Source organism: Xiphophorus couchianus, chromosome 20 (genome assembly GCF_001444195.1).
Source record: "Xiphophorus couchianus chromosome 20, X_couchianus-1.0, whole genome shotgun sequence".
Lineage (NCBI taxonomy): Eukaryota > Metazoa > Chordata > Actinopteri > Cyprinodontiformes > Poeciliidae > Xiphophorus > Xiphophorus couchianus.
The window spans coordinates 27394703-27414829 of record NC_040247.1 but is presented as its reverse complement, the minus strand read 5'-3'; the positions used below and the strand labels follow the sequence as shown (position 1 = coordinate 27414829).

Here is a 20127-nt window from a genome sequence, read left to right as displayed (position 1 = left end):
CTAACACGCATCCATTGTGCTGAGGTATAAGGACAGTCCTGCTGAGACGTTTATGTCCACCAATCGTAGGCCAATCGAGACGGATTAGAACCATTTGAACCAAAATGCTGTTTGGGTGGTTTCTAAACCCAAACAGCATTTTTTATTTTTTTTAAAAATAGAAATTAAATGTGAATTTTTTGTTCTCCACAAAGGGTGAAAATTATAACTATAGGCTCATACAGTATATGTAGGAATGTAGAAATTGTTTTGAAACCCGCACAGATTTTGTACTTCAGGCACAATTTGCAGATGGATGTTTGATCGTTGAAGCAGGAGGACTAGATCAAGATTCTTGAACTTCACAGCCAGTCGCCTGAAACTTGGTCACCTGTGGATGTGACGCATTAAAACTAGAGCTGCACCGACTCAAGTTTTCCAGTCGATCGCCTATCTTTTGAAAAGCCTGACCTGTCGATTCCAATTTTGGCCGATACAAAATCAGCCAAAATTTTGTATTGGCCAATAAAAAAGCCAACTGAAAAGGTTGGCTTTTTTCAGACCAACTTTTTTTTGGTCTGAAAAGTTGGTAAATAAAGCAGCATAGTCAAATCGTTGGCAACGTGCAGATGTGACCGGGTAGAAGATCTGTCACTTAAGCCAGGAGAGAAAAAGGATACACCTTTGCAGAGTTAGATAAGATCGGCTTCTCTTGTAAGTATCGTCCTATCTGCAAATTGTATCGGTGCACTCCTAATTAAAACTGTTTTTTGGAATGCATGAAGCAGGCCGACTTTAGGCTTGTGGAATGAATGCGATTTAAATGTGTTGACCATTCCTAAGAAGAAGAATGGTGAAATATCCGTGCAGAATTATGCCAGAATTATGCTGACTGCCTTAAAAAGTGTATGGTTTCTCTGCGGTGTGCTGAAGGACATTTACTCAAATATCGGCGGATGTTTACGTACGTATTTGAGCTTCTACGTCTCATTTAGTTTCTTTTTGGATTAGAAAATCAACATTGAATTCAAACTTGTGCACCAATTTCATATTTTTAAAATGTAATTAATAACTCCTCCCCTTTTATCCACCTACAGACTAGAGCAGTCAGTGGATAAAGGAGCATAAAAAAACCAGTTGTTTTTCCATTTGATTCAAGACGGCTTAGTATTGCTACAGTCCCTATGTGTGTGAGTGTTAGTTTTTCCTTTGTTTCCATGTTTCCCTCCAGGTTGAATAAAGTTTTCTAAACCTCCACATTTGCTGGTAGTTTGGTTCCACAACTCAAGGACAGAAACAGACGCTCAGATGTTTCCAGCTCTAAATGTCACTGAGACCTGTCCGGTTCCATCTTGGACTCCCCGTTCTGCTTGTCGTTGACCTTCTGGGACAGGCGCGTGGACACGGTGGCCGCCTGGACCACGGCTTTGAAGCTGCGCTTCCTCTTCTGGACGTTCTGCTCCGGGTGGAAGATGATGACGTAGACCTTGGGGATGTAGAGCATGCCCAGGGACACGGTGGCGCTCAGGCTCATGGAGACGGTCAGGGTGGTGGTCTGGATGAACATCTAGAGACAGAGAAACACAAGCAGGGGATCTGGGAACAACGACAAGGCTCAGGAGAACAGGCTGTCGTATTTATTGTATTTTTTCCATTTTAAACCACAGCGGCCAGTGTTCCCTGATGAATGATGTATGTCTCTGAATATGTAGTCTGGAGAAGATGTCCCATTTCTGGGTTTTCACGACATTTTCTCTTCACCGTTTACTTTACTTCTGCAAAAAAAATAGGGCAAAAATAATCAAAAAGTATGACGGAGTACTGCGGCCATACTAAGATAAAATGAGAATAAAGTTGTACTGCGAGGGAAAACATCTAAACAACACGAAAATAATGTTGTGCTACGAGAATGAAGTCTAAATAATATGAGGCTACCGTTGCAATAGGAGAAAAGTCAATATTTTGAGAATAAAGTCGTAATATCGTGACTTTATTTTCGTAATACTATTCTCATAATGTTGGCTTTATTCTCATAATTTCATTTGTCTAGCTTTATTTTCTTAGCGTCGCTAAAAGGTACCAATAACATGTGAAATTATATATTTTCAAAAAGTCTGTCAAGGCAAAAAAAAAAACATGAAGTGTATGTGCCATGAATAATGCATATGTCTGCCATAAATAAGTCACCAACCATCATCCTGCCGCTTCTCAGTTGAGGCTATACCGCTGTCCTCTGCTGTCTTTCGCATGTCTTTTTTGTATTATTATTTATTTTTTCTCGGAGGAATCTTCTTTCTTAGAAAAGCTTTCAGTGATTTTGTGGTACAGTGGAGAGAGAGTGTGTGTGTGTGTGGGTGTGGGTGTGTATATTTGCGTGTGTGTGTGTGTGTGTTTGTGTTTGGCCCCGGGGCAAGCAGGGAGAGGTGCTCAGAAACGGATAACTTTTGCCGCCGCCATGTTTCGGGCTAACAGGTAGACCAGCTCCTCCTCGCGCGAGGCTCTCTGCACGTGACGGCTTGGTAACAGATGTCACTTTCACCACGCCGACAGAAGACGCGGCCTATATTTAGCCATTTCCCCCAAAGTGATGATTAATTGAACGAGACGGTTAAATTGGTCTCCGAGCGGTCCGGATCATCCCGTCGGCTCGTCTGTCCTCCTGTCGTCTTCCCTTCCTGTCTTCATTCACTTCACTTCCAGTTTGTAGAGGTGAAAAGACTTTAAAAGCACCCCAAGGGTTTAATTGTTTCAGCTTGACTGAGTCATAATGCGGCTCTCGATTAGTCAAAGCCTATCCGTATTTTTTTTCTCCGATATTCCTCCATCGGTCCCGTATCTTGCGGCAGAAAATAACCCCAAAGCTAATTTAAACCCTAAGTACAGTGGTGGCAGGATGTTCTGCGAGGGCAGCGGAAAGCAAATACGATTTGACAGGCAGCAAACCGAGATTTCACTTTGAGGATTTGAGGGTTTCTTTTCTTTCACTTTCCAACTGTGAGTGTGCTTGCCTTTGTGTGTTGCAATATTTTCAGCCACTGCACCAATTTAATGCCTTCATAGGGATAAAGGAGAGAGTTGTCTCAAGTGGGAGTCGACAGATCACCCATTGTCTTTTTTTTTAGACCAACAGTCCTTTGCAAACATTTTCACAACTCTTAGTCTCCATCCATCTACTGTTCAACTTCAGCTAGCCTGCCCCATGCCCACAGCATGCTGCCTCTGACACCATGTGTCACCGTGGTGTATGAACGTGTGACATGTTGGATTTCCACCGCATACTCTTTTGGACGTAGCCCAGAAAGTTAAGTTAGGGTCTCCTCTGGTCAGAGAATCTTCTTCCACATGCTTGCTCTATTCACATTCCTCCCTGCGTGTTGCGTTGATCGCCCCCGTGTGGTGAGCCCTTACGACTGAGTTAGTTACACTTTTAAAAGTTTGCCTTAAGCGCACACGAGCCGAGCAAGTGGCCTAGCATTTACATTAGACGCGGACGTTGGTGCGGTATTCTCTGAAAATGGCCCTCATGTAGGGTTCATTGAAATGCCAGTGCAGGCGTACCTGCATTGACAGGCCACAATCCGAATTGTTCAGTATGAGTGACGGGTGGCGCATAAGTTGCAAAAATTCAAAGGTTCGGGGACTGCACTACTTAATAAGGCTCAGTCAGCCTAGGTGTTTTGTGTTTTGATATATCTGCAGTTAAAAGGCAATAGTGTAGCATTCCTACTGTATCAGTTGGCAAGATGTGAGGCAGTGAACCCTGCTTCACCCTTGTGTTCATTGACGCTTAGATTTGTGAATGGTAAGAACATGCGCCGAGGGTACAGTCTGAAATGTCTGAATACAGGATAGTGAAAGTACATTTCACTGTATGAAGTATTCTAAGTCCTCAATAAGACTAGAGGTGATGTTTACTAGTCGTCCTTGCCTAGTTTCAAATGGCCCTGTCATTTGTTTTAATGTCTTATTTCTACCACTTTAATTACAGCAACAATTGACAATGTGACACTTTTAAATCGAAGAAACTTCATAATTAAAAAAATTTCCTCATTAAAAAAAATATCAGCTAGATGTTGGGGAGCAGAAAACTGGGCTCATTCTTGAGTTCCCTACCTTCTCTGTAGACTGTGCTGTTCCAAAAAAGATGGGAACGAAGGCCAGCCAGATGATGCAGGTGGTGTACATGGTGAAGCCAATGGGCTTTGCCTCGTTGAAGGTCTCCGGGACTCCTCTGCTCTTGATGGCGTACACCGTGCAGGTGATCATGAGCACAATGCTGTAGCTCAGACAGAGTATAAGGGACAGATCAGACATGTCGCACTTCAGGATCCCGCGTGCAAACTCCGGATTCGGAGGCTTTAGCTCATCGTAGTCAATGGTAGTGTGAGGGGGAACCACGCCAAACCAAATGAACACCCCCAGTAACTACAGAGAGAGAGTGAGAGAAGCATTAGACTGCTGTAGGTACCAAAGCGATGATGTATGTCACAAAACCATTAACCGGTTTACCTGAACCAAAATAAGGATGAAGGTGATAATCAGCTGAGAAGTGGGGCTGATGAACTTGGGAGGCGTGACAGATTTCTTGCCCTGTTCAAAGATCCGGTAGATCCGATTGGTCTTGGTGAGCATTGCGGAGTAGCTGATGCACATCCCGAGACCTAGCAGCAGCCTGCGTATGGTGCACACACCCGCACTGGGCTCCGCAATCATGAAGAAGGTGATGAGGTAGATGAGAAAGATGCCCGTCAGCAAGACGTAGCTCAGCTCTCTGCCAGATGCGCGAACAATGGGCGTGTCGTTGAATCGGACAAAGGTGGCGATGACTCCAGTTGTGGCTAGGATTCCCAGTATGGACAGGAAGACAGGGATGATGGCCCAGGGAGAGCTCCACTCCAACTTGATTATGGGCGTGGGCCGACAGCCTGTGCGGTTCTTCAGGGGCCGCATGTCAAAAGGGCACATGTCACAGGAGAACTCGTCCAGCAGGAACTGGTAGCCGTCACAGAGCTCACAGTGCCAGCAGCAGGGAACGCCCTTCACCATCTTCTTCCTCTCACCGGGCTCACAGGGGAAACTGCACACGGACTCCGGGATCTTGCGGTCACCTCCTGACCACTGCATCTCCTCCAGCTACAATAGATGTTCAAACACACACTCGTGTGACCAGTCTTGATTTCTGTCATTACGTAGATAACACTAATGGGAAATATTTTTTGCTGAATTTGACACAGCTGAAAAAAAAAGAACTCACAATGTGGCACAATGTGGTATTGCTGGAATTATACGAATGCTAACTATACTCAACGGTTAGCTTAGCATTTAGGGGAACAGTATTGCTCCTTTGGAACAATTAGAACAAGGAAACCACAAAATACAATTTTTAATATTTTTTTTTCCAAGAAAAAAAGATACTGCTTATAACTGAAAGTTACTTGCTTTCAGATTGTGCTGCACTTTATAGAAGAGTAAGTCCTTTTAACAAAATGCTGGAGAAAACCCGACTGACCAGTTTCCCCAGGTTACCTGAGAGATGTTAGCGCTCCCCTTTCCTCCACTTATTGGTCCATACAGCCAGTTGCTACAATCTTGCCAACACTGTTATTTGGAGACCTAAAGAGCACCACTTTCTCCTTCTTATTACGCTAGCACAATTAGCTAGCATCTCTGTCAAACAGGAGGCCAGAGGCTAGCTACCTGAGCAGTTGTCCAAAATTAAACGGATAATATCAATTAGTAAGAGTTTTGTTGCTCTGTAAAGAGCAGAACGAAAAAAAAGCATGTTTATTTAACTACTACTAAACTGACCAAGTTTTTATTTTAGATTTTATGTAGCCACATACTGTGCGTACATCAAGAGGATAGTGATCCTCTTGTTTAGGCGATCACTATCTTGTATAAAATGTATCCGACTACGACCCCTTATGTAGAGTTTCAAAATATTTCTAGACTCAAGAGACAGATTGGTATATAAATAATTTTGTTTTCATAACTGTACACCATTAAAAGTAAAAGTATTAAAATAAAAACAGTTTATTACTTCAACTGTCAATAAGTTTTATGAGGCAATCAGTCAGATTGGGTTATGCAGTTACTTAAGGTTTGAATTTTCTACTTATATTTCTGACTTTATTCACGCCAGCTGATTTCTCACACTGGAAAATGTTGGAAAGGTTGAAGTTGCATAATCCAAATCTTACATGAAGTCTTCCATTGTGGACTGAAGTCCCTCTCACTTAGACTCGCATCTAATTGATTTTTCCAACTTTTTATTTTGTCACTATTATTTTTATCTTCTCTACTGACTCTTTGTCAAAACCAGATACTTTTTTTATTTTAGTAATTTCCCATTAGTTGGTATAAGAGGTCTGAATCGTGCAGATATTTACGTTAAGTCGCAGGTGGTTTGTCCATTGGCCGATGACCCTGTAGCCGGGGTTGCTGACGTTGGATATTTGGTACTGGAAGATATCGTAGCGACCGGGAGCGTCTCCGTTCTCATTGAACATCACTGCCGTACCTGCGCTCCCTGTTGTTTGGAGGAAGACTTTTAAGAAGTTGAACCCACACAAGACGTGTGACAGAGAAATCGAGGATACCGAGAGAGAGAGAGAGAAAATGCCCACACACTGTTGAATACAGTGTTGCTTACTTTAGTCTTGCGCAGTCATTTGAAAGCTAAGTGCAGGATGCTTTTTAGCAGCTCCAAGCGTACAGTCTTTCAGCGCACTCTGCTCTCTTGCCCTAACGTGATTGAATGCTCCTCTCGGGTCCCTGCAGGCGCTCTCAATCAGAAAGTCTTCTATACAAAACAAGGTCGCCCAGGAAGGAGGAAAGTAGTAAATAGGATGCTTTCATAGAACACTTTTTTTATTTCTAATTTTTTTCAAACTGTGTTTCTTTTTCTATAAAAGACGAGAGAGCCATGAAAAGCGGGAGTGTTATGCGCACAAAAGACCGAGGAGGTAGCCCCAAGGGGAGGGGACTCTCTTTGAGAGCAACGTGTTGTGTTCTGCAGTTTGGAGCATAAGCAGAAAGCATCTCAAAGCTTTCACATTAAATCTGGCCTTCCCTTCTGCCACTCTCTCCTTTAAATCATCTTATTTTATTTATTTTTTTTGTCAAAGCTTCCTTTGTGATTCTAAATCTTGATTTCCTTTCAGTTTGTCCTCTTTTCTAAACGTGACTCACCGTTAAAGTTTACAGAGCGAATGTACTGGAGGAGCATTCGCCCCTCCACGGGGTCCATCTTCTCGCAGACGCCCATGGAGCCGGGACAGAGGTCCATGTGCATGCTGTGCAGCGCGTGGGCCATGGCGTACACGGCGTCGATGACAAACTGCACCTTGCCCTCCTGTTCGTACTGAGAGTCCCGGCTGATTCTTTCTTCGCCTGGTGGGAAACATGCCACACACACACACACACACACACACAGAACCGAGGTTAAGTTTCAAACGTGTACGGTCAGTGTCTTCACTGCGGATCGAAACCGTGGCCTCCTCACTTGTGCATTTCCTTCTGTCGGGGTCGTATTTTATGCCAGGTCGAGTCAGTTTGCACTTGAAGTCGTCCTCCCAGAATTCAGCGAACCAGATGTTCCTTCTGTTGTTTTCGAGGGACCTCGAGGTGAAGTACTGGTCAAACCCTGGATCGAGAAGCATTTCGTATTGAGTTCAAGTTCATGGGGGCTTATACGCCAGTGAAACAGACAGCTGGGGTGAAAATCAGAAGGGGGGAAAAAAAGTCATATTTTTATACAAGCATGTTTGAATGTGATTCTGGTTTCCTCAATTTAAGTAGGATGACGATATCAGATCGGACTTATCAATCAGTTGTGAACTATTCTATTGCATTATTAGTTGACTCATCGATGACTGTCAGATGTAATATCCCTTTGGATGTGCACCCAGGCGTCCCACATGTATAAATCTCGCATACCATCAATAGAGGCTCTTTTCGGCAGGATGGTGACCGCTCCCTCTGCCACCTCTTCCTGATCTTCGATGGGGGAGCTTTTGGCCCCCCAGCTGTCGGACCCGACAAACAGGAAGTGGCCTGTCAGGTTGGCTTTTTTCGCAGCCTGCAGCACCCGTCTGAAACACACAAGCACAAAATATAATGGAAAAGAAGTATAATGGATATAATGGATCTGTGGTGGATTTCGTCATCTCTCGTATCGTAAAAGCGGCAGCCAGCGGAGCTCCACTCACTTGATGTCGTCTTCGTTAGCAAAGATGATTACCCCGCGAGCGTTAGAAGTCTCCATCAGTCTCTTGATGATTTTGTCGAACTCGCCTCGTCTGGGCTCTCTGGGGATCTTTATGGACTGAGCGATGCAGAGGCCCCCTGCAAAACAGGCAGTACAGACAATATGGGGACTGTACATCCAATTCAGTTCAAAAATACTTTATTGATTCCAAAGGGAAATTAAATATTGTGCTGTGAAAAGTATTTTACCTTCCCACAAATTTCTTGTGTGTTTTCCAGACACAGCGCCGTTTTATAGCATAATCAAGTAACTGTGTTACTTTCAGTTGTTATAAAAATGCTACAGGCATCAAATGCAACTTAAAAGAAACATGGCTTTGTAATTTAGCGCCTCGTAATTGGGCCTCTATCTTTTTAAAAACTCCTGCTCTTTCTGAAACTCCGCCTTTAGGAAGTCTTCACAACATGGCTCCTCTATTAACCCTTTAACAACGATTATACCAGTGCTTTACCGAGAAGTAGCTCTTCAGCATGCACGGTTCCATCAGATGTTTGCTAATTGCTGATGACTAGTCTGAAGGAGCTGAGCGGGAGAGCGCTGCTCTATGAGGCCGGAGCTCAGAAGCTTGGAAACTGCAGCTCAGAGGAGGAGCTGTGTCTCGAGGGCGGAGCTAGGTCCACCCAAGCGTTTTGCACAGCTGAGAGGTTGCCGTCGGAGACCATAGGATTTCTCAAACATGCATGAAAGAATCAAGGCAACTCTCCAGGTATGACGAGGGAATATCATCATAACATCCTGTAAGACTCAAAAAAGTTGATTTTACGCAGTACTACTCCTTTAAATGTTTCAGGTCATCAAACAAATTTTAATATCAAACGACGAGTAGAAACAAAATCCAGCTATTAAATGATGATTTCATTTATTAGGGGGGAAAAGCTATCAGAACCAATGTGTTTTATTTAATTCTCATTGGTTTTTGAGCATAAATTATCTGTTCATTGTCAACAAAAGCATCTTGTTCCACATGCTTGTTGTGTCCTCTGCCAACTGCAAGCAGGACTATTTCATAGGTGTTAAGAGAACACCTATCAAGAAGCCTTCAGGAAGTTTTCTTCTTGCCACACTTCCGTGAAACACCAACTTTGTGAAATGCACAACCGACAGTTGTCTAGAAAAATCAATATGTACAAGCAGTTTTGCAAGGCTACATGTATGCTGTCAAATATTGATAGGAGGTGTACATGGTTTGGTTGCTGCCCTGGCTTATCTCAAAAGTCAGGCATAATAAGTTCTTAGTAGTGTAGTCATGAAAGATTCAAGAACGTAGGGTCATGCAAGGGGCTCTGAGACTTCTGCTGGCATGCTGCTGTTTAGCAAGTACACTGTTAAAGAGCCTAATTTGGCACGCTAGCTTTTTGTGTAGCAGCACTAAGTACCACCAAGTGTGGCAGCAGGGAATTTACACGACTCCCTCTGGTTTTCCAGTGTAAAAACACAGCTGTTAGCTCTGGATTTGGTGTTAACGTCTGACTCGTTACGATTCCCCGACAAGAAATCGTGACCGTCTGCTCAGTTTGCACTGCACACTATCCAAAACATATCCCCATGCAAACCATTTGGTAAAGATGTGTGAACAGTCATAAAACATTTATCTTTTATCCCAGTTAAGTTATCCGTCAATCAGGAAAAATCTAACTTTTGAGAAATAACTGCCTTTATTTCAATCGTTGCTATTTTTGTGACTTGGCCAAATGTTTCGGATCATTATGAATGCCGATCCGTTTCCTGCTTTCAGACCACCAGATTTTTAAAAAAAATTTAACATAGCATTCTGAAATTACATAAAGTTCCTAATGCCACACACCCCACTGGGGTTCAAAGAAACTTTGGAGAAAGAGAAACATAAGTTCTTGAGATGTGGTGACCCTAAAATGCCATTCCTCCCTACAGTTTTATGTATAATACATCTAATCTCAAGGTGAACAGGAAGTGATTGGTTCTTAGCTAGAATATTTTAGAAACTCTAAGCGACTTTAAAAAGTTGATTTGTTTAAAAACTGTGTTTGTTGCACTTATTTTAAGAGTTTTTTAGCTGCACACAGTGGTGCAAAAAGTGGGTATCTAACGTGACGTATGGCTTGCTAGGTTAGACAGGGCGCCAGAATAATGGCGGAAAAATGATTTCTAGTCAGCATTTTCTGAATTTACTAGCAACAGCTGTTGCCTGTGCAAGTTACATAATCAATAATTGATTAAGTGCCCTTCTGCTCTCACCCCCACCCCCATGTCGCTCGCCATCATTTCATGAAACGACGCTCCAGCCCCTTCGAGAAGGCCCCAATAATAAATTTGCATACCAAAATTTATACCATTAAAACCAATTCCTCCATTCAATTATGAAATTTTAGGATAATATTCCTGCAATAGAAAAAAAATCATTTTAAGCCCTTGTACACATCTTTGCCAGCGGTTTGATTGTAAAAATTGCTATAAACGTCAAAAAGTGGTAGCGTGTCCTCTGTGGTCACTGATGTCTGACTTTCTTTTAATGGTATTGAATCGATATATTAACGGCAGATCTATATGGCGACGAGCTGCAGTTGCTCATCATTGAGTATTAAAGGATTGCCCTTTCGCATTCCAGTCGTTTAATAAGCGAGAGCAGCGCAGCTCGATGAGTAATCCCCCCCTTGTTGTGGCAGCACGTTTACAGTCTCACGGGCAGCGAACTCTCGACCTGCTTCTCTGGATATCTGCACGAAGGCGTCCACGCCGCTCTCCCCGTAGTTGCCTTCGGAGGCCAGCGTGGAGACGTAGTTCCATCCCATGGCCTTGACGATGTCCAGCATGGCCTGGGCCTGGTAGGAGTCCGGCGGCACCACGCGGGAGAAGAACTCGTAGCGGCTGTTGTCGCTCAGCTCCGGGGCGGTGGAGGCGTAGCTGATCTGGGGGATCTGAGGCACACGGGACGGGGTCAGCTGTGAGCAGAGGGGTCGGGTCGAGTGGAAAATGTGAGCGGCGCTGATTATTAGGCCGATGCGTGAATAAAAAGTGAAAAAAAGGAATGACAAGAGGACGCACTGAGCCATGTCAGAGGATGATGCACCACTTACTCACAGAAACACAAAGTCTAAGTGAAGGCTTTCTATATTTATCCTGTCTGGATGTTGAGCATAAAAAAAAGAGAAACATTTGGTCTAGATTTAACTCTTAGTGGCTGACATAGAAATTCAGATGCAACAAGCTAAAAGCATTTGTTTCTGGGTAAAAAAAAAAAAAAAAATGGATATGGAGATTAATTTACTAGTGTGCTACTTCTTTTAATGACGGCAGTGCATGTTGGCAGCCTTAACCCTGAACCTGCTAATGCCATCCAGGGCTTCAGCGTGGCTTATCGGCGAGGCCCTCCGCAGGGAGCGAGGGGGGATAGGGGGGTGAACACAAAGGTAGACACAAGGGCTGGGGAAGGGGGAGAAGGAGAGAGGGGCGAGAACCATTTCACAGATTATCTGGAAGGATTATAGGGGTTTTAAGCAAATTATGTTAAGCACAGAGGGAGAGACGGCGATCAAGAGACTAGAAAAAGGTTAGCATTTCTCAGCTGTGAGCCATACAATAAACGTTGCTTGATGCAGCTCAGCGTAGCAGCTGTTTTGAACCTTTCCAAACTCCTAATTTCCTGTTTGATATTTCAAGCGTTTTTTTGGGTTTTTTTTTTTTTGGGGGGGGGTGGTTCCCCTTCCCACCCCCGAAAAACGAAACCTCTTTTATGAACGTTAATGAAGAGTCTGCACCAGGATCACAGAGCAGATCCAAATGTTTGCATACAAATCGCTAATGAGTGAGACAACGTGTAATCCCCTGCAAATTAATCCCACAGAGGCGTCCGCTCTAATTCTGGCGGTACAATCAATAAGCCACATCGGTGACACAGCAATCCCCTCCGTGAATTCATGAGTCATGAATTCATGAGTCAGGAGGGGGAAAAAATCTGCGTTTCCCCGAGGCGGGTGTGCAAAAGACACAATGACAGATTTTGTGTTGGTAGTTAACTTCCATTAGAGTTGTTAATTCTTACATAAATAAACAGTGAAATGGGTTAGTTATTGCAAACTGAACTGCAATCGCTTTTCATCCTGTCACCGTTTGCCTTGTTTTTGAAGCCTTTTCATTTTTCCCAAATTTTAACACACGAATGTTTTTTGATCAAAGTCGGTGTATGTTAGGGTCACTGTCATGGTCAACGCCCAACTCAAACCGCATCTGACCAGATCTGTGGGTTTCTCAAAACGTGTGGTGTTCATCTAAAGTCGTTTGGTGTCATCTACCGAGAGCGTTTCCTGCCACATCCCCTACAATGTTTTAATTTTTATTTTTTCCCCAACAACAGGTTGTTGTTTTTTTCTTCTTGCCAATCTTCCATAAAAGGTCGGATTCGCGGAGTGCAGGGACTGAAGGTTGTCCCGTTGATAGACTCTTCAGGTTTCTGCAGCTGATCCAGTTGGGCCCCTTGGCTGCTTCTTTGGTTTCTGCTCTTTAAGTGTGTGCAGCTATTTCATAGCAGCAACATGTTTGGAACAAAAGTTGAAACTAGTGTTGAGTGGACATTTGTCAAGGCAGGAAGCCTGGTTTACAGTCATTGCACAAAAATCTACAATAACAGTAACAATAATTATAATATTAATAATGTATTAGACAAAAATAACCCAGCCTGATTAAGATCAGTTGTTCAGTATATATTGTATCTCAGACTAGGAGCCTCTGCAGTCTGTTGCTATCTGGATATCAGGAGCAAATACAGCATTTAGCTAAATGTACCCTACCCAGGTCATAAGTTAGTTTCATCCTGAATCAGCACCATCCTGCTGCTCTGATGCTGTGTTTTTTGTTTGTTTTTTTTTCTTCTTCTGATCCATTGAGCTGCTGAGAGGTTTTTGTTTTATAAGAGGAGGTTGGGATCTATGATTCTGTAGTTCACATCTGCCTCGACTGCAAGCCGCTTCTCATTGGCTGCTGCCTCAGCACGCTCGCTGTGACGCGCGACGTTCGGGCGGGCACGCACGAAACACCCGACTTTGTTTTCCCTCCAAGCTCGGCCTGTCGGATAACCGAACGTGGGATTTCACAGAACGAGCCAACGCCGTACGGAGGCAGCGAGTTAAACATGCGTCACATTTTGTCACGCTACAGTCACAAACTTCAGCGTATTTTATGACTATTTGATTAGAAAGACCACAAAGTAGTGTGTGTGGATTATGAGCTGAAATAAAAACGGTAAATGTTTCACAAAATTCGGAGCGAATGAAGTCTGAAAAAACAAAGTGGTGTTCAGATTTGAGAAATGTTTGACTTTCCAGCACATTTTCCCACATCAGCTGTAGACTGAGGCTCTCCTTCAAAAACACCTCTGGATTCATACCGAGATTAAATTCAATCCATTATGTGGCTTCTAATTACTTACACTGGATTTTATTTAGAGGTATTATATTAAAGGGGACTGAATACCTAAAAGTTTACTGATTTTCATTTTGTGCTACAGTTCTGCACCGTAATAGAGGATCCAGCAGTGAGCGAAAGAGGAAGGGCAGCGTCAACACTGAGGGAGAACGGTGCCAGAAGGGCTAATCACAGGTGAGTGGATGCAGCTGAGGAAGGGAGCAGGCAGAGGCACACGAGGACATGAAAAACAGCTGGGGAGGGGGAATCGGGTGAATCAAAGCAGAGGGGAGTGAAAAGGAAGAATACTGAAACTGACATAAACAGGAAACGGAAAGAAACGTTAAACTACCGTACTTAAACCAGCTTAAAGCAGAAATGAGGAGGATGAATAAACTAATATAAAGGAATAAACCAAAAAGTAGCGACATGTAAGCAAACACGCAGTCAAAACAGGAACATAAAACGAAAACCAAACGTTCAAACACCTATAGATCAAAACAAGATTGTGGCTATTGCACAACAAAACACTTCATTATCAAAATTCAATATGCTAATTTCAGACACCAAATGAAACAAAAACAATATTACAAACACAGATGCTTTCAGTCAAATGGTGGGCTTTAGGACAAAAACAACAACAACAACAAAAAAAACCCAAATATGGTGCTGAACTGGTGAGTTGAGACTGTAAAGGAACCAAAATCAAAAGATAGAGACGATAGAAAATAAGCACCGTTAGAAAAGAGCTGGTCATTTTTGACAGAAGTTATTAGTCAACCCATTAAAGCTGAAGATAAACTGAAAACTTGGAAAACGATACAACAATTGTTGCTTTAGAGTGTTTATGAAGTGGAAAACGTTTTCAATTTTACATTTTTTTTCCCCCCGCTTCACTAACCTTCAGAAATATCAACTAAAGCTTCCATTTGATGTCTGTCACAATCTCTGGACCCATGTAAAGTATCTACAGCTCACTCCTGACTCACTGGACTTTCATAACCAGCACTGGGTTATGAAAAATATTCTTTGGAAGTTGTTCGTGTTTTTTCAACTGGGTTAGGATTATTTTGCACCGCTGAATCCTAAAGTGACATCAATTTTTCTCAATCAGGTTTTTATTCTTATTTGATTTAGAGAAATCCGACCTCCTGACTAAATTCATGACATTTTTGTGACTTTATCAGTTCATTTCTGTTAATATTTCTTATCCAAAAAATGGTTTTAGGAGAACCAAATGGTTTTCTAACAAAGTGTGTTAATTAAATCTACAAACTTATATTTCTGTAAATTGAATAATAAACACTAATAAGGGTAACTACATATAAACTGAACATTTCGTCTTCATTGTGTGAAATTCTCCATCTCTTTTCTGTGCTGGTGGAGTCTCTCCTCCTGCTGTTCACTCACTGATCCAGATTCTCAGGATCCAGATGTGAAAACAAGTCGCGCATTTTGATGCTCATGTTGCTCCATAGTTCAGGAAGTTGACCTGATTGAGTAAAACCAATGTGATTTCTGGATTCAGCTCATCAAAATGACCCTAAAACTGTTGAAAAACCCCAGACATTTTTTTAGCTGTTGACCAGTGCAGTTTATCGCTTCCGTCTTTGTCGGTCAGAAGGAGGACATTCGGGCCACTCAGCCATTTCCCTTCATTAGCAGAAAGAAGTAAAACCTCACCGCAAACAGTCTGAGCACGTTGGCCACCATGATGGACACGGAGCTGCCCGACGCCCCGATCACTCCCACCACCCTCTCCGGTTTGGGGATGATGGGGGGCTCCCCGTTGGAGCAGCGGACCCCTGAGTTGTCCTTCTGGATGAGGGCCTGGACGAAGGTGAGCGACTGCTCGAGGGCGTAGGTGTCCCTGGAGCAGGTGTCGAGGATCCGGGCCCCCAGGGTGATGTTAGGCAGCAGGTCGGGGTCGCTGTTGATCTGGTCCAAGGCGTACAGCATGGCCTCCAGCCGATGGATCCCCTTCTCCCTCTTGATCTCGCCGCAGGGCACGCCGGCAGGGCCCCGGGAGTGCACCGGGAAGAGCCCGCCCAGGGTGATGTCGCCCTCGATTTTGAGGCTGGACTGGGGCTGGGTGCCCAGTGAGAGGGGGCTGGAGCCCACCAGCAGGAGCCAAAGCGCACGAAGCCATGGACGGGACGCCAACAGCGAAGTGGAACGGCAGAGGAGACGGTATAGACAGGCCTCTGGCATCATGATGATGTCCAGCAGAGGTACTGGCAGCACCGGGCCACTCCGTCTACCTGTGGAGCCCCGGGGGCAGAAAACAGGAGCAGTCAGGGGGATAAATATCGTGTTTTATTTCTCTCTGTTTTACGATATTCTTCTGTTTTCTGCTGTAAAGACAGAAAACATGATAACATACAGAAAAACTTGTATGATATTCGTTTGTATGACGTTGTAATGTTTTCTGAAGAAGTCGTCGTTGAAAGTGAGAATTTGTTCTCAGTCTATTTACCTGGTTAAATAAAGCTTACATTTTTAATTGTTTTTTTTAAATTCTTTCTTGATCTCATAAATCTACAGCTCTGGGGGAAAAAAATTAAGAGACCACTTAAAATGATCAATTTCTCTGATTTTACTCTTTACAGGTAAATGTTTAGGTAAAATGAACATTGTTCTTTTATCCTATGAACTACTGACAACATGTCTCTGAAAATCCAAGCAACAATTTAGTATTAATTTGCAGAAAATGAGAAACGGTCGAAATAACGAAAAAACATGCAGCTCTTTCAGACTTCAAATAAAGCAAAGAAAACAAGTTCATGTTCATTTAGAGACAACAATACTAATGTTTTAACTCAGGAAGAGTTCAGGAATAAATATTTGGTAGAATAACCAGGAGGTTTTCAGAGGTCTCTTCATTGTTTCCACAGCTGTGTAGGATCCCCCTTACACAGCTGTAGGGGGGATCCTCAGAAAGTTTCCGTACTCCTTTACATGTTTTCCCACACTTAGACCAACTTCAGATGGGTTTTATATGACACACAAAAGAAGATTGGTGTATCAATTAGATGTTTTGCAAATAAAAACCAAGTGTCTTACGAAGCAGACACTTGAATTGCTGCCCGTTGTTTTGTTTTGTACAGCAGCTCAAGAAAAAAAAAAAAAAAAAGGTCTGGAATTTGACTAGGCCACTCCAACACATGACTGCGTTTCAATCTAAAGCGTTCCACTGTAGCGTTGACTGTATTTTTAGGGTTGTTCTCCGGTGGGAACCAGTTGTTCTCATTACACACAGCGTGTTGCACGGAGGACAGAGGGCTCAGGTTTTTGTCCTGTTACAGGAAACGTACGCAGTGATCAGACCATGACCGTAATAATCAGTTGGGGGTTTTTTTTCTCCAATAAACGTAAACCGAACAATTTGTCGAAGGAGAGATGTAAACGGTCCGCCTCATTTTTACCAACCTCGCAGCTAAATTTGGTGACTCGCTCTGATTTTTGCAGCCAGGACTCAAACATTAGTCAGCGCAGAGAGAAAGAAGGACGGATTCAGAAAGAAATACGCAACATTAATAAAGCTCTTCCCACGGTGAGTCGAGCAAACGTCAACATTTCAGGAAGACGGCAACAAAGAGAAAGCTGCTAAAAAATTTTTAAAAAAAGCAAAAGTGAGAAACCTCTAAAAGTCAAGGAGTGATCCAGAGTTTAGAGTTGAAATTCTGGATCACTCCTTGATTTCACTCTTATTCTACCAGGAAGAGAGAAATCAAAAGATGGTTGTCATGGACACCGAGGTGTGTGAAAGCAAGGGGAATCTCAGGCTTTCATCGTTACATAAATCACAAGAAAACTCCAATTTGGGGGGAAAAATGTTGAAAGTATCAAAACAGTTTTGACATATTTCGGCTACAAAAATCGAACATTGTCACTGCCGAATTTAGGTCACGTGTCAAACTCCAGGCCCGTGGGGCCAAAACCGGCCCGCCGCAGCTTTTCAAGTGGCCCTCTAGATTCTAAACACTAAGAGTGCTTAAATATTATGTTACAAGTCAAATCAATGCAGTTCTTGTTTATTTGCTGCCAAATTGTATCAATCACCTCCAGTTTCTTGAGAATTATGAAAATTCAAACATAGTCAACAAATTAGCAAATGTTTTCTAATACATGATTGGGAGTTTATTGCAGATTTTACTCAAACATTTTCAAATATGTTCTTACTTGTACTAAACAGCTGCCTCAGCCTTCATTGATGTCAGATCGTAGTTCATGATCTATACAGCGAGTAATAAAAAGTCAAATTCACCATCATAAATAAGCGTCACTATCTGCAAATATTTCTAATTTAGTACCACAAACACTTTGATTTTTATTGCAAAAAAAACACAAAAAGAATCACAAAATCCTGGAGGAACTGAATAGATGTTCAATAATATTTAATTTTAAGAATTAATTGATATTTTAACAGTTGGTGAAAGGGTTTTATCAATACGTTCTGCCACAACCGGCCCTTTAAGAACCTTCATGATCTGGATTTGGCCCAAAACAAAAATGAGTTTGACGCCCCTGAGCTAGGTGCTTGTGGTTGCACTGTTTCAGGAACTAACGTTTGTTTTAGTTTTTTCTGCTTTTGCTTTACTACACAACTAAAACAAAACTCAGGAAGAAGGCCAAAACAAGTGCATAAAAAGTAAAGTTGATAAAAAAAAATTTAAAAAGCAACCAAAAAAGCAGAGATAAGGAGTTTTGTAAACAACCTGCAGGATGACACGGAGGGAACGCTGGAAGCTTTTATCGTGAAGGGCTTAGAGCCGATGATGGAAAACATTATAAATTTTGCAAAACCAGAAAACATCACGAAAACTGACGGGGCAATCCGTGCCTCGAAACCCCAACCAGCTTGATTATATCTGCATGAGAAAAGCAAGAGAGAGAGAGAGAGAGAGAGAGAGAGAAACATCCACAGCTGTCTGTGGAGCCTGGACATTTTTACTTGATGTTTTTCACTCCAAAGAAGTTTGAAGTCACTGAATCTGTCCAGATTCAAAATACAAAATACAGGGATGATAGAGAAAGTAAGACAAATCACTTTAAAAAAAAAAAAAAAAAAAAAAAGTTGCAAACAACTTGTATGAAGTCAAGTCATTACTCACCTGCCCATTCTTCATGGATCACTCTTCATTCATTCATCCATCACAGGAGATTCTCCAGGCGGGCCTCCAACCTCGGTCCCGTTTGGACGGACTGCACTTCAAACCCAAGGCTCTGTCATCTCAGACTGCCTGCTCTGCACGGTTAAAAAAGACAACAAAAATAAAATAAAAAAAAAAAACTAAACAAAAAACAAGTTAGAAAATATTTGAAAAAAAAAAATAACGGATGTGATTTAAAAAAAAGCCTAAATGAAGAAGAGGCTCTGGAGGGTTTTCAGAGCGCGGTATCGTGGCAGGAGCAGAGATAAGTGCAACATCACGGCATGAGAATCTCCAAATCTCCGCCAAATCCCTTAAAAGCTCTCCTCCTGTTCTGCCGTCCTTTTTTCAGCCGTGCGTCTCTGTCCAGAGCAGTCACTCCTCCCTCTCTCCGGTGAACACTCGCTCTCTCTCTCTCTCTCTCTCTCTCTCAGAGCACTAATGGCCTCAGATTGGGATTATCATGCAGCCGTCTGTGAAGAAAGCACTAGGTGGACAAGCTCACTTTTTGCTCTCTCTCCCTTGCAGCTGCAGCAAAAAAAGGAGAAAAAACCCTCCTCCCCCTCCATCACTTTGAGAGATTAGATGAGCAGCAATTTGCTCTCTCTCTCTTTCTCCCTCTCTCTCACACAAACACAAACACACCATATCCACTCACTATCACAACCCCGTCAACACACGCACACACACACCCACACACACAGGGCCGTGCAGAGGCCAGGAGGGGCAGGGGCTCAAATTTAAAAAAGGGGCACATTGAACAAAACTCCGTACAACAAGGTATTCATTGATTAACAAGGTATTCATGTTAATCAAGAATCTAATTGGATCCTATTATATCGTTGCCATCATGCGAGGAAATGCAAAGCAAATATAGTCTATATTTTCCCCAACAGGTATAAAGTTTCTGTTTCTGCTGCTGACAGTCCTGGAGGGCTGAGCTGATCTGAGACTGTAGCTGTTAAACAGACCAGAGGAGAGAAGGTCAAAGGTTATGAAGTTATGAAATAAGCTAATTTGCTGCCATTTTACTAATGAAAACCTAATAATATCTGTTAAAAGTCCGTCCGTTTGTTTGGCACTGCATTACCCAAGATGCATCTGTTTTTTTTCTCAGAAAAAAAAGAATTCTGACTTTAAAGTCAGAATTTTGTTTTTCGGTGGCCCTAATCCTCTTCCGTACTCGGTGGCATCCGCGGACATCCACCATCAATCCTTCTTTGGACTTCCGTGTATGAAACCTGTGTGCGTTTTTATGATGTAAGTGTGCAGTTTCATGTCGGATATTTGTGTTTGTGTCGGTTGTTGGCCCAGGAGGTGATGACGTCCTCGTGTTTCTCTGGCTGCCGA

The 20127-nt window shown here is 42.8% G+C and overlaps 1 protein-coding gene across 1 annotated transcript; it reads right to left on the bottom strand.

Moving 5' to 3' along the window:
• Window positions 1-83: 83 nt before the first annotated feature.
• LOC114136118 (metabotropic glutamate receptor 6-like) lies at window positions 84-19291 on the bottom strand. Its single transcript, XM_028003913.1, has 11 exons — window positions 18739-19291; window positions 15308-15885; window positions 10926-11142; window positions 8190-8325; window positions 7918-8072; window positions 7484-7624; window positions 7171-7371; window positions 6369-6508; window positions 4489-5112; window positions 4093-4404; window positions 84-1546 (listed from the first exon to the last, which is right to left on the bottom strand). Exons 2-11 carry the CDS (start codon window positions 15836-15838, stop codon window positions 1307-1309), a joined length of 2697 nt encoding a protein of 898 aa, XP_027859714.1. The 5' UTR covers window positions 15839-15885; window positions 18739-19291; the 3' UTR covers window positions 84-1306.
• Window positions 19292-20127: the final 836 nt, after the last annotated feature.

Coding starts and splice junctions, on each gene's coding strand:
- LOC114136118 (XM_028003913.1), bottom strand. CDS start 15,838: ATGATGCCAGAGGCCTGTCTATACCGTCTCCTCTGCCGTTCCACTTCG. Junction 7,372..7,483: donor CGACAGAAGGAAATGCACAA/GTGAGGAGGCCA, acceptor GTTTCCCACCAG/GCGAAGAAAGAATCAGCCGG. Junction 1,547..4,092: donor CAGCACAGTCTACAGAGAAG/GTAGGGAACTCA, acceptor CTCTGTCTCTAG/ATGTTCATCCAGACCACCAC.